We start from the raw sequence: 16,828 nt of genomic DNA on the forward strand, positions 1-16,828 counted from the left end.
GTGTTTTCACTACTATGCTCTTTTCTGAGTTGTTCTCTGTTTCGTCTAATTGTCTTCTGGGATTCAGACCAGTTTTTTTGGATATTTTCTTTCAACATATCAAAACAAGTTTTCTATCTTTTAACTAAAAAAAAAAAAAAATCATGGAATGCTTCATAACATTTTCTGGATAGATACATTGAACTTTTGGACAGCAAAGCTAATATTTTACCCTGTTAACAAGGAAACAATAGACATAATTATTACTCCATATAACCTTTGTCTACTATAAATATGCACAAAAAAAAAAAAAAAAAAAAATTGCATAAAACAATTCATAAGCTCAATTGTGCACAAATCTAGCTGTAATTTATGCTTTATTGTATAAATCAGTACCATATTTGTATAACATAGAAATGCCCAAGTAGAATTAAAATGGGATAATTACAGTAAACCCACCTGTGGTATGGCCTGTTTTCACTTTGCCTACCCATGATTTAAAACTTTACACTTTGCCCACCTAAGGTTAGTCCCGTTATCCTTCCGTAACCCCCTCTCCGTTTGCCGTTAGAAAAACACATTTTTAGGCAAAAACAAATATAAGAAGAATAAAAAAGCTAGGGTTTTTCATTGCTCATGAACTTCAAGGAGAACAAAGTGGAGGAACAATACACCAATCAAATGGCTCAATGAAATTATTTTTAATCTTTAACAATATCAACAATTTCACAACAACATAGAAGTTCACATAACAAAGATAAAAAAGTTAGGGTCTTTTATTGCTTAAGAACCTCTCAGGGAAGTTCTCATAGAAGTTCTCAAAAAAAAAAAGAAGAAGAAAGAAATTTATTATAGCCTTGGACTTCATTATACCCAATCTCCAAAACCCATCTCTTTCTTCTTCTTCTTCAAGAACCCACAAAGAAAAAAACCCAGAAAACCCAGTAATGCTTCCTTTCAGATTAAGCGTCGTTGTTTTGTTTCTTCTCGTGTCGCTTCTTTTGCCGCCGTTTTGTCTTTGTATACGGTCATTTCCGATGAGACCGAACAACAGTGGAGATGGGCTTGGGCTTGGGCTTGATGGGTTGTCGCGGTTTGCTGAAGCGCCGGACTACCGTAACGGAAAAGAGTGCCCGCCGATGGATTGTTGGAAATGGATTCAGATTAGGGGAAGCTATTCATAGGTGGGATTTCATGGGAGACCACTGAGGAAAAGCTGAAGGAGTACTTTGAGAACTATGGTGATGTGGTCCAAATTGTGGTCATGAGAGACAAGACCACTGGTAGACCCAGAGGCTTTGGCTTTATTGTCTTTGTAGATCCTTCCATTCTCAATAGGGTTCTTCAGGACAAGCACACCATTGATGCCAAAACGGTCTGACTCACACCTATAATGGGGCTTTCTTCTTTTTTATTTCCTGGGTTTTTGTTGTCTGGTGGTAATTCTAATGATTCGGCTTCTGGGTCTTTTTTGTTTGTTTGTTTGTTTTCTTATTGGGTTATTGTGGTTCTGCTTCAATTTTTTTTTTTTTTTTTTTTCCCTATGCTTGTTTGTATGGAATTTTGAGTTTTTGGGTATTTTGGAAATCTTATGTTCTTGTTGCGAAATTGTGGTTCTGTTTAATTTATGTTGCCACTGATGTTTGTTCTTGGGATTTTGTTGTTTTTGAGTTTAATCGTGATGGGGTAATGTGGTTTCTCATTTTATTTTGTTCAATAATGTTGTTTTTGAACTCAAATTATCCTGTGGTTTGCTATTCCTTCACTATGTTCCTATAGAAGTTCTTAAGCAATCAAAACAAACAACTTTTTTATTCTTGTTATATTTGTTTTTGCCTAAAAATGTGTTTTTCTAATGGCAAACGGAGAGGTGGGTTACGGAAGGCTAACGAAACTAACCTCAGGTAGGCAAAGTGAAAACGGGTCATACCACAGGTGAGTTTACAATAATTATCCCAATTAAAATTCATAAATTAGTACCATATCTGTATAGTTTAGAAATACCCAAGAAGAATTAAAGTTCATCTAAAAATATTTGACAATTTATTAAAAGAAAAATAGTATCACCAAATTTTCAGACATTCTTTTGAACCAAAAAACTAGAATATTTGGGGGAGGCCTAAACATATAAAAATCTAAATTGACTACTTAAAATCTGGACTAAACTTGTTAAATATGATTGGTAACAATTCAAGCAAAGCAAAAATTTTCCCCTCAAGTTCACCTATCAAGAGCCACAGTTTATATCTTTAAAACGAACCACAACACGCAAAACATATTATCCACGAGAAAAATTTCTATCACACGGAGTGATAGAGAGAGAGCATGAGAGAAGAGAGAAGACATTAACCCTAACATTAACAGAAGTTTTCATTAAATCCTTGCCCTGGACATGTGTCTATCTAAGGCATTGACATGTCACCATTATGCAAGATTTGTTGCAACTAAGTTTGTAGCAAATCATTGCCCTTTCTTTTACTGTAGCAAGAAGGCAAACAAATTTGCCTTTGGCTCCACCAAAGTTGGGCACTAATTGGAGTTTGAGGTACCCCACCAATGGTGAGGCTCTAACAGACACTTTTAACTTCTTGGTGCATATTTTCAAAACCTTGATCTAATGCTAAAATTTTTGTGCATGATATGTTGAGAAAGCAACGTAATTTTTTTTTTTTTTTTTTAAGAGAAAAACAAAACAAACGTGAATAATGAAGTTCATGAGATAAGAATAATAACATAAAATCATTTGAGTAGCAAAATAACGAGGTTTAACTCAAATGGCAACTCTTCCCCTTGTAAGAATAGTTGAGGGTAAGGTTTACTAAATGTCCGTTTGGCAAAAATTATTTTTGCCAACTTATTTTACTATTCAGTTTATTTTTGGTACTATTTATGGGCCCCTCTATATTTTTTTAGTACTATTCATGGGTCATACTGTACTATTTCAGCAGAATAACTTTTACCTTTATTTACAGTACTTTCAGTAAAAAGTTTTTAGTTTTAGCAAAATAAGCAGATGCCAAACGAACCCTAAGTGCACAAAACTTATCAATAAAATTAAGTAAAAAATGGAATAGTTTCTATAAATGAATTATACAGTCACAACTATTATCTATCTTCTTGATTGGTGTTATTTGAATATGAAAAAGTGGCTGTCTATTTGACTTTGAGGATGATTTTTAAGAAAATCTAAACTAAAGTTGCTCAACTAATCTAAAGGGATGAACATATTAATAAGGGGATTTCTATTCTAATACATTTGCTCTGAATTATGCATAGACATCATTTCAAATCATCCATAGCATAGATAACAAAACTAATCAGATCACTTAGACTTTCACCTGTTCATACGAAAAACACTTTGTGCTAGAGAACTGATGATGATCACTATTCAAAAAACTACCGCAACGACGCAAAACTTCTGACTAGACTATGGCCATAGGAGAGACTAACAAAAAGTTTTGGCCATTTTCTTAGGTTCTTACCATATAACACCATGCTCTGATCAAGTTGATATTTGAAATATTCATGACATTTATTTTTTATTGAATTGAGAATGCCATCAATTTCCATTTTCAATCTTAGTATTCAGTATTTCATTTGACATAGTTCATTTGACTTTTAATTGATAGTTTTTTTTTTTTTTTTTGGGCACTGAAGATTAGTTAAAGTATGGATGCACCTAGAAAAGGTAAGGTTTCAATAAACTATACATAAACAAATAAACTAAAATGTAAGGGTATATTACACTGACACTTCTGTGGTATTGTGAAATTTAACTCAGTATACCGTATTTTAAGGAAATGACACTCTGCCCCCTTTTTTGAATTACTTTGGACACGGAGTATCAATTATGTTGATCATTTGAGATGGGAAAAAGGGTAGGGGGTCAATTATTTTAATCGTTTGGAGACTGTTATTTCTTGTAATCAGGTATAAAGAGTCTACTTTCACTATAACTTGGGAATGTTAGTGTAATTTACCCAAAAATTAAATGAAAACATTGATTGCAAACAAAAGTCTTTATACTAGGTTATTTGGATGGAAAAAGTTTATCATCGAACTAATTTGGAGGAAAATACCTCCAACTCACTACATAGCAATTCATAAAACTATTAACATGTACTTTTAGTTATATTGCATATTTTATGAGTCACGTGACTTATTTAATAATGCATGTGAATGATTTGAATCGCCACGTAATGAGTTGTAGGAGATGACTCCAACTTGTTTCAGAGGAAAACTTTGTTCTATTAGGAAAGATACCTTTATTTCCCATACGTGAGAAAAGAAAAAATTAGGCACAAGAAAAAACTAAAGTTGGTTTACTTTGGAAGTAGACAAAGAGGACCCTAATGAGCACTCCGTTGAAGAAGATGACCACCTGGAGAGAAGCATGAAAAGGAACACATCACCTACAGTCCTATAAGGACTCTCTAGTTCACCCTTCTAACGATTGGGCTAACCATGAAACACAGATTCATCCATTTGCAGCGGGAATGCAAGACTTAGATGATGAAGAAGAAGACACTATTGATTCTTATCTCATGATTCTACAATCTAAAGTAGAGAAACAATGCTGGAACAAATTTTTTTTTTTTTTTTTCTTTTTGCTTCTTTTCTTCCTCTGCTTTTCCAGCCTCCTTTTTCTTCCCATGAATATCTTGGCAAGCTTGAAACATTTGAGGGACTTTCAATTAAGAACAACAGAGCAATTGGGGAAAGTTATTTAGTAAGACACTAGATTTTGCACCCATAATTTAATCAAAGAAGATGGCTAGAATGACCATTCATATACCCAAAATTCATGATTGCATTACATGCATTAATCTATTCATTGCATATCATAAAAATGATTTTGAGATTCTAACGGTCACGATGGTGTGCCTGATTTCCAAATCGGACCGTCAAATTGAAAGATATTGCATAATCAAGTTTGCACGGTCTACATGCATTTTGTTTAGGTGAAACCAACCACACATGATTAATTTAAATTAATTCTGATTGGCTAGACAATTAAAATTAATTAAATAATTTTATGATTGGTTGTTAGCATAAAAAATAGGCTTGCATGCATGGGAATAAAGACGATAATCAGATAACAACAAAATTGTGGATAATCAAGACTTTTTGAAGTATTTATCTACAAGATAATCATTGCTAAAAAGACTTGAATTATTAGAAAAAGAATTTAATTTTTATAATATAGATTAAAAACACGTCTTAGTACAAGGTCTGGCTAAAAAAACCCTCAAAAAAGGAGTCCAAAGTGGACCAAAACTCAAACACTGGACCGACACCCAAAAGGGCCATTCGGCACTTTCCAAGTGCCGATCGGCACAAACATGGGCCATGGCTCGAGGGCACTTAGATTGAGATAAAACTCATCCTTTTTTATTCTTTTAGAGATAAGGAATCCCAGTTCATATTCTGATCATTTAGCTATTTTTTCGAACATCCTAGCCTTTATAAATAGAGGAGTTCCCTCAAAATTCAGCACACTTTTTGACGCTCTCTGAATCCCCATTTTTTGACTCTCCTCTTCTTTTATTTTCTCTCTTACGTTAAAGACGTTTTGGAGGTTCTGACCTTAGGAATTCCTTTTTTGTGAGTAAAATATTTTAGGTTTCAAGGATAATTGAATAAATTTCTTTGAACCCTAAAATATTCCTTCACTACTAAGAATAGCACACATGCAAGAGGTAGTTAATTTCTTTTCTTTTTTTAGCCTTCTTTATTAATTTTGATTGATGATGCATGAATAGGTTTAGGATTTTTTTATTTATTGTATTTCTGATTCTTATATAATTGCCATGCTTTGTTTAGATTGTTTTTCTTTCTTTAAATATGTTTTTAGATGATTGTTTATTTCAACTCTTTCTCTTTAACTTCAAAATCTGCAATGACTATTAAAACAAAAAAAATTTGTATCTTCCTTAGATGCAGATTTGAATTTTTTTAAACACAAAATAGGTTTGTATCTTCCTTAGATACAAAACTGAATTTTTTTTAACACAAAGCTGATCTATATCTTCCTTAGATACAGATCTGTATTTTTTTTTTTTTTTTTTGTCATAAAACTAATCTGAATTTTTTTTTTCTAAAAAAGTTTTCTTCTTTATAAAATTGCAGATTTTGAAACTTAAAAGAAAGGATTGAAAGTTAGGTTGTAATTCTTTTAATATGTGATGTATGTAACATAGATTTGTTTCATGAGTGTAGTTCCTCTTCTAAAAAAAAGTCTTTTGCTTATTTTATTCATAAACAACAGATCTAATTTTTTTACATATAAATCAAAAATCATTTTTCTTAGTATTCAAAACAAATCTTATTTTTCTTAATAAAATCATTTTTTTTTTTAACTTTACACCAAAAATAGATCTAATATTTTTTATAAAAACCTTGTTCTTTCTTTGCTCCAAAGCAGATCTGATTTTTTTTTTTCAAAATTTTTTTCTTTCTTTATACAAACACGAATCTAATTTTCTTCACAAGACATTTTTTTTTTTTTTTATCTACACAAAAACAGATCTGGTTTCTTTTTTTATTATTGAATTAAATCAATTTTTTTTTTTTAATTTACAAAAACAGATCTAAATTTTTTAAAAAGAAGATGATACATTTATAAGATAAATTTATTCGAGTTAATGTTAGTCAAGTGTTTGTCATATGTTCAACATATCATTCATATCATGCATAAAGGGTATATTGGTCATTAGAGTCTAGAAGACCAGACTCTATCAGAGGGGAATAGATGCCTAACAACTTCTCATTCCGTAACCTAGCCAGAACTTAGTTCTTTTGGATAGGTAAATCTATGCTTTGTCTTTCTTTTATTTTTTGGGTAGATTGTAACTAGGACTCACAGCCTTGTAAGATTCAATTTATCAAGCTTGTATTTATATTTATTTAATCAATGACAATGAAGCATTTCAATCATGTAAATTTGTATTTAGTTTTTTATTATTTTTATGTATAAAAAAAAAAAGTGACAACTCCACATCACTTACCCAAAAAGAGAGGTGCCCTGAAAAAGCACCCAAATCTCTTTTTTGAGGGCACCCCCATATTTTGGCAGTCTCTCACAGTGGCGACTCCACTAGGGATGTTGAGGGCTAAGCTTCGTGTTAGACTTAAGTGACCAACAATATACCCGTCTCTTTTGCATGATTTTGTATGATATTGTTGTTTGTTTGATTATTTATGTCTTGAGATGATTTTATGATATTTTTGTTTGTGTTGCCATGTTTGTTTGTTAAGAGCTTTCCCTAACTGTCATAGTGTGTGCCATCAAAACAAAAAAAAAATGTATGCACCCCTCTCAACAATATGGTGGTAGTAACTGTGGATCACCCATCTTCATTAGATTCGGGTACCCAGTGGTGAACTCACCAACTCATAACCCAAAGTCACTGGATCATTTCTTGTTGACTATAAAGGATAGACCATGCCATTCGGACCAATGCAATGTTCATTACATTACAAGTTGGGAGGTGTAACGTCCTAGCTATGGGAAAAATAAAACAACAAACCCACCCTACAATGTAATGACTTAGAACCTACCCCTAGGCCGGTCCCTGTTAAAATTGCATTGCATGTTGTTTTTTGTTTGTTTGGTTGGTTAATTGATATAGATGGGGACCTAGCTTTGATTAACCCGACCAAGCCTGTCATTAGGGAAGAGTTTGGTCAAGATCTGAAGGAAGGCTGCAAAGAGAACTTAAGGCTGACACTCAAACTAGTGGCTCCAGTTCCAAGCCCATCACTCCCATCATGATATTGAAGCTCGTGAACATAAAGGACATTCTGTTGTCACAACATAACAATCCCATATTCGACCTACAAGATAGTACAAGCCACAAGAAGTTTGAACCTCCTAACACTATGGAGGAAGAGGTAGAACATCCAAACACTGAAGAACCTATGAACACTCAAGTGCTACTCAACACCATGGTAGTTAGTCAAATCAAGTTAAGGGAGGATGTGAACCTTATGGTGCAACAGGTTCAAAGCTTGAAGAGTAATCAAGAAGAGAATAAGGCTGACCATAATCCATCAACCATGGAGAGTGAGAAGAAGATCAATGAAAGAACGAACAAGATGGAAGAGATGATCAAGAGAGCTCACAAAATGGATGACCTCATGGACTACCAATCACTCTCACTTTTCCCCAATGTGAGACTGCATTCCAAGTTCAAGATGCCAAACTTAGACAAGTTCAATGGGATTGGATGCCCAAAGTGCCATTTGAAGATGTATATGAGGGCCATGCATCCCCCAGGTGCGACTGAAGAGCTACTTGCTCAAATGTTCCAAAACACTCTAACTGGAGCCACTCTTAGATGGTTCCTCAACCTAGAAGATACTAGAGAAAGGAGTTGGGAGGACATCTGTCGTGAGTTCCACAATCAATATAAGTACAATATAAAGGTGGATATAACAAGGAGGGATCTCGAGACCATGAAGCAAGAACCGAAAGAATCTTTCTCTACCTTCATTACCAAGTGGAGGTCCAAAGCTGCACAGATGATGAATAGGCCAAGTGAAGAAGAACAATTAGCTATGGTTGTAAAGAATTTATTTCCTGTATACCATAAGTACTTGTTTGCTCAGTATTTTCCTAATTTTAAAGTTTTGATTGCTGCTAGAACCCAAATTAAGGACACAATAAATAATGGCACTATAAAGAATGATGACCCATCGAGGTTTAAAAAGAATTTAGGATCTAATTCTAAGGCTGTAGAAGTTTCTAATATCCATAAAAATGATCCTTATCAACTGAGTGCACCCATTGCACTCGTGCCAATATCACAAAGGCCACCTTAAAGGCCTAGGGGAGAGTTTCATGAGTTATGTATGCCTATAAGCCAAGTATTTGAGAAGCTAAAAGCAAAAGGGTTCCTAAAGCCCTTAGACCCAAGACCAATTCCAAACCCACTACCTTCAAGATTTAATGTGAATAAGAGATGTGCCTACCACCAAGGCCCTGGCCATGATACTAACAAGTGTTTTGGCCTTCGTCATGCAATCCAAGACTTAATAGACGATAAAGTGATTGCATCGCCTATAAGGCCTAGCATCGCTAATAATCCCTTGCCCAACCACAATTTTGGGAGAGGACAGAGGATTAATTGTTTGATGACTGAAGAGGAAAGTAAAGAAGAGTCGTCTAAACTGATCTATGACCTGCCTGAATGTTTTATGATGACCTGGGAAGAGTTAATGGAAATGATGACCACTGTAGGGTATGACATATGGAGTGAAGAAGTAACTGAGACCACAAATTACCCGACATCCATAAATGGGGGGAGACACTTTGAACCCCAATCAAACAACCCAATACCTATAAACGGGGGGAGACACTTTGAACCCTAATCAAATGGCCCAATAATTGCAAATGGGGAGAGACACTTCAAACCTTAAGACACCGACCTGAACGACCCAACAAAAATTTCCCACATCACAAGGGGGGAAGACACTTCAAACCCCCACATTTGGAGAGGATAACCCAATAGAAGCCTTGAACAAGGCCACCCAACAAACACCTATTAAAGAAGAGGAGGTCCTTAAGCAACTGCAGAAAACACAAGCCAATATATCTTTATGGGGTTTACTCATGGCCTCATACAAGCACTGCCAAAATCTGGTAGACCTTCTCAACCAAATCCAAGTCCCTACAACCACAACTTCCCAAAATCTGAATGCCATGATTGGGTCCATAAGTAAAGAACTCACTATTTCCTACTCTGACAAAGATTTGACAAAGAAAAGGAAGCACTACAATGACCCACCGCATATTACTGTAGATGCTAAAAGCAATAGGACTCCAATGGTCCTCATTGATGATGGAAGTGCCTTAAAAGTGTGTCCTTTAAAGACTGGAAGTTGCTTGGGTCTAAGCATTGAAGACTTTGTGCCTACTAATCAGTATGTGAGGGCATATAACAGTAGTAGAAGAGAGGTTCAGGGAACCATAACACTAGAGCTCACTATAGGGCCAATGATCAAGAAGGTGGAGTGTCAAGTCCTTAACATATCCTCATGCTTCAATATTCTCCTTGGGAGACCATGGATCTATGACACAGAGGCCATACCTTCATCCCTATACCAAAAGGTTCAATTTCCACATGAAGGAGCCATAGTTACTATATATGGTGATACTTTGACTGTGCCAAAGCCTATTTTGGTATTGATTCTGAGAAAGAGCCATTGACCTTGGATGGCTTTGAGATTAAGAGGCTTGGTTTTGAAAGAAGAGGAGAAGATCCCCATGGACTTTTCTCCTTACAGTAACAACAATGTGGTAGCAATGATGAAGAGAATGAATTATCTTCCAAGAATGAACTTCGGGAATACTGTGAAGAAGCCAATTGTTCAAGACCCAATAATCCCTACTACCACACCACCTTTTGGGCTAGGCTATAAGCCCACTGATGATGACTTGTTAAAGATGGAGGTAAGAAAGATGGCCCGAACCAATGCCAAAGCAAAAGGACTTCCTTGCCCTCCGGAACCCCTAAAGCCCTATTCTCCAACATTGAACAGAAAGTTTGTCAAAGCTGGAGATAGTCAACGCTATTGGGGATTCCCCGAACCTAGATTTGATCCTGAAACCAGAACTATGATGCCTGAGTTTGAGTTACTACTTGATTGCAACAACAAGCTTCCAAAACTGAAGAAGGAAGATACAACTAGGGTCCCTATTGATTGGGCTGATTACGTGGACCCTGATGCAATGACTATGCTTCTAGGGGATGCCATTTGCAATATAAGGGAAGAAGAATACTAGAAGGCTTGTCAACATGCATTGAAGAGCCCATATGAAATAAGAACAAGTGATAAAGATGAAGAAGGGGGAGAAGCCCCTAGTAATGATGATGAAAGTAGCAATAGCAAGAGTGGCAGCAGCAATAGTGATAGTGGAGATGGTGAAGATGATAGCAACAATGACAGTGAAAGCAACAATAGTGAAAACTATGATAGCCAATATAGTGGCAATGATTGGGGTGAACCCCTTAGTGATAGAGAAGATGAAGACGAGGGGCTTTACTATGAAGACTATGATAACGACGTAGACTACTATGATGGAGATATAGAGGATTATGCTGAAGCTGAACCTATAGATATGGGAAGTGACACTGGAAGTGATCAATATAGGCTAATAAATGTGCTGGAGGCTGTAGGAGAAGAGGTTGAAGAGACCAACAATATAGACTATGATGATCACCCCTATAAGTGCCTCTCAAATTGGAGTTGTGTTACTGATGTTAGTTCAAGGTTCGGTCCTCGATATGACAAGCATGGTAGAGAAATTCTTGAGCTAGGATCCTTCCACAACTCAGAGCTTGGCTCACTGACCCTATACACTGAGGAAGAAGATGACATAGATGCTAGATTGGCCGTTCTAGACCAAAAACTGATGGTCCACAATCTTAGAACCCTAACACTTGAGAATCCTGGAGGTGATGATGAGAAGATGGAAGGGAATGAGTCAGAATACCTCCCTCAATACACCCGCCCAAGCAACAAAGGAAAACAAGATTTGTTTGGTGAGTGGATGGATAGCATAAAGCGTTTGGATGCTTATGTGATTGACAAGCCCATAGATATGGAAATTGATAGTGAAGGCATGGATTATATGGATGAAGACCCCCTGGTACTGATGCTAAGGGAAGAAGGAACTCGCTAGGAGATGCCCGCAGTCTTTGAAGCCATAACTGAGTTGAATAATTGGGCATAGGAGGGAGTTACCCACCTCGTGGATGACTCTGCGAGGAAGATAAAGACCATTGAGCCAATCACTCTTGTCAAGAAGATCAAGACCATCGAGCTAGTCACCCCTACCAAAAACATAGTTTCTATTCCTATTGAGTCTGTTTCTGCTAGTATTACTATTCTTGTTGAGTCTGTTTGTGATACTATTCCTATAGAGTCGGTTTCTGTTGAGTCTGTTAAGAACTCTTTTTCATATAATATGATTTATGATTTTGCTTATTTGTTGGTTTTGAATGTTTTTATTTCTAAAATTGGTAAAAAAAACTCTTAATAATAAGGAATTAAAACAAGGGCATGTAGAACCCATAAAAGAAGAAACCCAACCTATTAACCTGGGAACTGATGATTAACCTAAAATGGTACAAGTAGGCAATACTCTAACCACCTTTGAGAAAGATGCATTAGTTACCCTACTAACAGAATTCAAGGAAATATTTGCATGGTCCTATGAAGACATGCCTAGGATTGATACAAATATAGTACAACATTGCATTCCAACAGATCCAACCATGAAGCCGGTCAAGTAGAAATTGAGAAGAATGAAGCCAGAATGGACTCTCAAGATCAAAGAAGTCGAGAAGTAGTATAATGCAAGACTCCTGAGGCTGGTCAACTATCCAGAGTGGTTAGCTAATGTGGTTCTAGTACCGAAGAAGGATGGGAAAGTCAAAATGTGTGTAGACTTTCGAGATTTGAATAAGGCTAGCCCAAAAGATGATTTTCCTTTGCCTCACATTGATATCTTGGTTGATAATACAACAAGACATGCCTTGCTATCATTTATAGATGGATTTTCATGGTACAATTAGATTAAAATGGCTCCAAAAGATATGGAAAAAACCTCCTTTATTACTCCAAGGTTATGCCGTTTGGCCTTAAAAATGCTGGTGCTACTTACCAACGTGCAGCCACCACTTTGTTGCATGATTTAATCCATAAAGAGGTAGAAGTTTATGTGGATTACATGATAGTGAAGTCCAAAGATCGTGAGGGGCACATACCAGCCTTACAAAAATTCTTCGAAAGAATCCAATTCTACAAGTTGCGGTTGAATCCCAAGAAGTGCACTTTTGGAGTCACATTCGGAAAGCTGTTAGGGTTCATGATAAGTCAGAGGGGAATTGAAGTAGATCCAGAAAAAATCAAGGCCATTGTAGAGATGAAGCCTCCAAGGAATGAAAAGGAGGTCTGAGGGTTTCTAGGGAGGATACAGTACATCAGCAAGTTCATAGCCCAACTCACCATGACATGTGAACCAATTTTCCGACTGCTCAAGAATGAAGTTCCCACGGTATGGAATGAACAATGCCAAGAAGCTTTTGAGAAGATTAAGAATTATCTGATGAAGCCACCAATACTGGTTCCACCGGTACCTGAAAAGCCATTATTGTTGTATCTCACAACTACGTATACAACAATGGGGGCTTTGCTTGCTCAATACCTAGAAGAGTCTAGGAAGGAGAATGTGATTTACTACATCAGCAAGAAGATGTTGTCTTAGGAAGAAAAGTATTCACCACGTAAGAAGACATGTGTAGCACTTGTATGGGCAACCCGCAAACTCAGGCATTATATGCTTGCTTTCAATGTCTTGTTGATTGTAATAATGGTTCCTTTGAAGTATTTGATGGAAAAGCCTGTGTAGGATGGGAAGATAGCTAAATGGGTTTTGCTTCTGTCAAAATTTGATATTAAATATGTTACTTAAAAATCTGTGAAGGGGACAACGATTGCTAATCACTTAGCCCACTATTCACCTAAAGAAGCTGAAGAAATCCAAGGAGACTTTCCAGATAAGGATATTATGGAGATTGAGGTAGAATCATGGAAGATGTATTTTGACGGAACTAATCAAAATGGAAGTGGCATTGGAGTTCTCCTAATTTCTCCAAAAGGGACACACATCCCACTCTTTGGTAGGCTCAACTTCCCTGCCACTAATAATGCCAATGAATATAAAGCTTGTATTATGGGGTTACGAGTAGCCCTGGGTCTTGGAGTAAAAGAGTTGAAAGTATATGGTGATTTAGCTTTGATAATTTCTCAGATTCAAAATAGATGGAAGATCAAGGAAGAAAGGTTAATGCCTTATCATGAATGTCTTCAGAAGTGGGCCTTGAAGTTTAGCAAGATCCAGTACCAATATGTGCCAAGGATGCAAAATCAGATTGCAAATGCTTTAGCAACAATGGCATCCATGATGGATGGACCCAAGGAAGATGAAACAAGACCAATAGTGGTGGAACAAAAAGAGGAACCAGCTTATTACATGACAATAGAGGAGGATGAGGAAAAGAATGGGAAAGGTGAATGGTATTCTGACATCCTACAGTACCTCAAGGATGGGACATACCCACCGTCTGAAGATAAAAATGACCAATTGACCATCAGAAGGCTATCCACTAATTATATTATTTGGTGGGTGAGGCTTTACAGAAGATCATACGATGGAATTCATCTCCTTTGTGTGACCACGAAGGAAGCACAACAAATAATTGTAGAAGTTCATGAGTCAAGCTACGAGCCACATATGAATGCACACATGTTGACATAAAAGATAATGAGGCAAGGGTATTACTAGACTACTATGGAAGCCGAATGCGCAGCTCATGTTCGGAAGTGTCATCAAGGCCAACTCCATGGAGATTTGAAGCACATGCTACCCATGCCATTACATACCATGGCTTCACCTTGGCCATTTTCTACATGGGGAATAGATATCATTGGGAAGATCCACCCAACTGCATCCAATGGCCTTGAATTCATACTTGTTGCTATAGACTATTTCACTAAGTGGGTGGAAGTTGCCTTATACAAGGTTTTGAATTCAAAGAAAGTTGCTCAGTTCATTCAAACCAATATCATTTGCAGATATGGGGTACACATGAAATTATCTTTGACAATGGGCTACATTTCAAGGGAGAAGCAGAGAAGCTGTTACAATAGTTCAACATTCAGTACCACAAATCCTCACCATATCGTCCTCAGACTAATGGAGCAGTTGAGGTTGCAAACAAGAATATAGGGTGGATCTTGAAGAAGAGCACGAAGAAGTACAAGGACTGGCATCTACAATTACCTTATGCACTCTGGGGGTATAGGACATCGATTCAATCTTCCACAAGAGCCACTCCTTATTCCTTGGTGTATGGGATGGAAGCAGTCCTCCCCATCCAAATGGGTGTCCGTTCATTAAGGACAATACTAGAAAGTGAAATTCCTGAATTTGATTGGTTGCAAAGTAGATATGATCAACTGAGAAATCCAAGCAAAATGAGGCAGGTCCATACATTATCAAGCAGATATACTCTGGGGGAGCAATGAGGTTGATGGACTTAGATGCAAATCCTTTCGCCAAACCAACCAACATGGATCAATTGAAGAAATACCACATTTGAGGTTGTAGTTTCAAAACACCATGTTTGAAGTGGTTGAAAATTATGATTATTTCCCATCCTAGGCTTGATAAAAAAAAAAACAGAGAGAGAGAGAGAGAGAGTGAGGAACTTGCTAGGTTGACAACCTGAAAGGGTGACCTAGGCAAAAATTAAGGCATATAAACAATGAACTACGTGATGACCTGATCCTTCTGCAAAGGGGGTACGTAAGCAACCATGCATTGGTTCGGTCACAATATCCCCAAACCCACCATTTACCCATTAAGCAAAAAATTTATTTTCACAAAACTCAACCATTCCATTGAATCATGCCATTACCCCCCAAAAAAAATGTCATAAAAAAAACCAAACCATAAAAATAAATAAAAATAAAAACCCTAAAAACTTGAACCTTAGATAGAACTTGCAAGCCCTAAATAATTCCTAAACATGTTCAAAGCCAAAAAAATAAGATCATTTTGTCTTTAGTCTTTTCTCTTTTGGTTGATCATTGATTTCTTCTGTGCTAGGTACCTAGCCCCAGGGACGAACCCAAGATTTCAAGCTAGGGGGGGCTGGAGATAAGCAAAAAAAAATTTTCAAATACACATCCATATAGTATTAATAAACTATCAACCAAGACAAATATTAAGATACAATCATCTACCAACAAAAACAAAACACACGAAACACTATTAAGATACAATCATCTGGAATTGGGGAATGAATATTTTTTGGGATTGGAACATCGACATTTTCCGGAATTGGGGAATGAATATTTTCTAAAATTGGAACATCCACATTTTCTGGAATTGGAATAGCAAGATTAGTTATTGGCAATCCTACGTTGACTTCTGAAGAATTTGAATCTTTTCTTTTGACAAAATCAAACATTGTAGTTGGTTTTTTCATGATCTACAAATAAAATAAGAATCATATATATTATCTCACAAACGGTAATATGCATGATGCATTTAATTATAAATTTAGTATTTCTCACTTCTTTTCAATTTATAAATTTATCTAATTTAGCATTATGAGTTAACAATAGCCGCAAGTGAATCACTGTCATTTTCTTAAATTTGTATGACAATTTTCTATATTATATGATTTGTTTTTGTCTTTTTTCATTTGTCTTTGGTCTTTGCCTTTATTTATCTCTTTGGCTTTGTCTTGTCTCCATATTTCTAACACTCACGGACTTAACCAATCCCCCTACTAGCACTACGATTTTATTCTACAGTAGCAACAAAAACTTTTCCCTACCAAATCCCACTACTGACACTATGTAAACTTTTCCTAATTTTACCATTTTTTTTTTTTTTGTCCGGTTAATGTGTGCCCTTGACAAATCTATTTTTGAAAAAGTTTTATTGGGTCAATTTTCAATAAACTTTTTCCAAAATTGGTTTTACTATTGTGTACCCCACACATTAGTAGAATCTTTTTTTTTTTTTTTAAGTTGTCCCTATTATTGCCCAATTGCCTAACAACCGGTCCACAAACAGTCAAACACTACACTAATATATTCTCTAATCTCTACAAACTCTACTCTCTCTTTCTCTTATCTCTCTTATCAATATAATATAAGAGAGTCCTAAACACAGAGTCACAGAGACAGAGACAGAGAGTCACAAAGCCAAAAAGCCAAAAAAAGAAGAAAAAAAAGCACAGATTCAATTCATAATCAACAACTTAGT

General features: G+C 36.1%; 2 protein-coding genes across 2 annotated transcripts; both read left to right on the forward strand.

Annotated features, from left to right (window-relative positions):
- Positions 1–12,994: 12,994 nt before the first annotated feature.
- LOC126728122 (uncharacterized) lies at positions 12,995–14,305 on the forward strand. The gene is made up of 2 exons (XM_050433990.1): positions 12,995–13,216; positions 13,472–14,305. Exons 1-2 carry the CDS (start codon positions 12,995–12,997, stop codon positions 14,303–14,305), a joined length of 1,056 nt encoding a protein of 351 aa, XP_050289947.1.
- Positions 14,306–14,338: 33 nt separating this feature from the next.
- Positions 14,339–14,776, forward strand: LOC126728123 (uncharacterized). The gene has a single exon (XM_050433992.1). It carries the CDS (start codon positions 14,339–14,341, stop codon positions 14,774–14,776), a length of 438 nt encoding a protein of 145 aa, XP_050289949.1.
- The last annotated feature ends 2,052 nt before the right edge of the window (positions 14,777–16,828 follow it).

Source organism: Quercus robur, chromosome 5 (assembly GCF_932294415.1).
Source record: "Quercus robur chromosome 5, dhQueRobu3.1, whole genome shotgun sequence".
NCBI lineage: Eukaryota > Viridiplantae > Streptophyta > Magnoliopsida > Fagales > Fagaceae > Quercus > Quercus robur.

Excerpts from the sequence above, each read along its gene's own strand:
- LOC126728122 (XM_050433990.1), top strand. The coding sequence starts at position 12,995 with ATGACATGTGAACCAATTTTCCGACTGCTCAAGAATGAAGTTCCCACG. Across the intron at positions 13,217-13,471 it reads AAGAGTCTAGGAAGGAGAAT|GGGACAACGATTGCTAATCA; the intron begins GTGATTTACTAC and ends AAATCTGTGAAG.
- LOC126728123 (XM_050433992.1), top strand. The coding sequence starts at position 14,339 with ATGGAAGCCGAATGCGCAGCTCATGTTCGGAAGTGTCATCAAGGCCAA.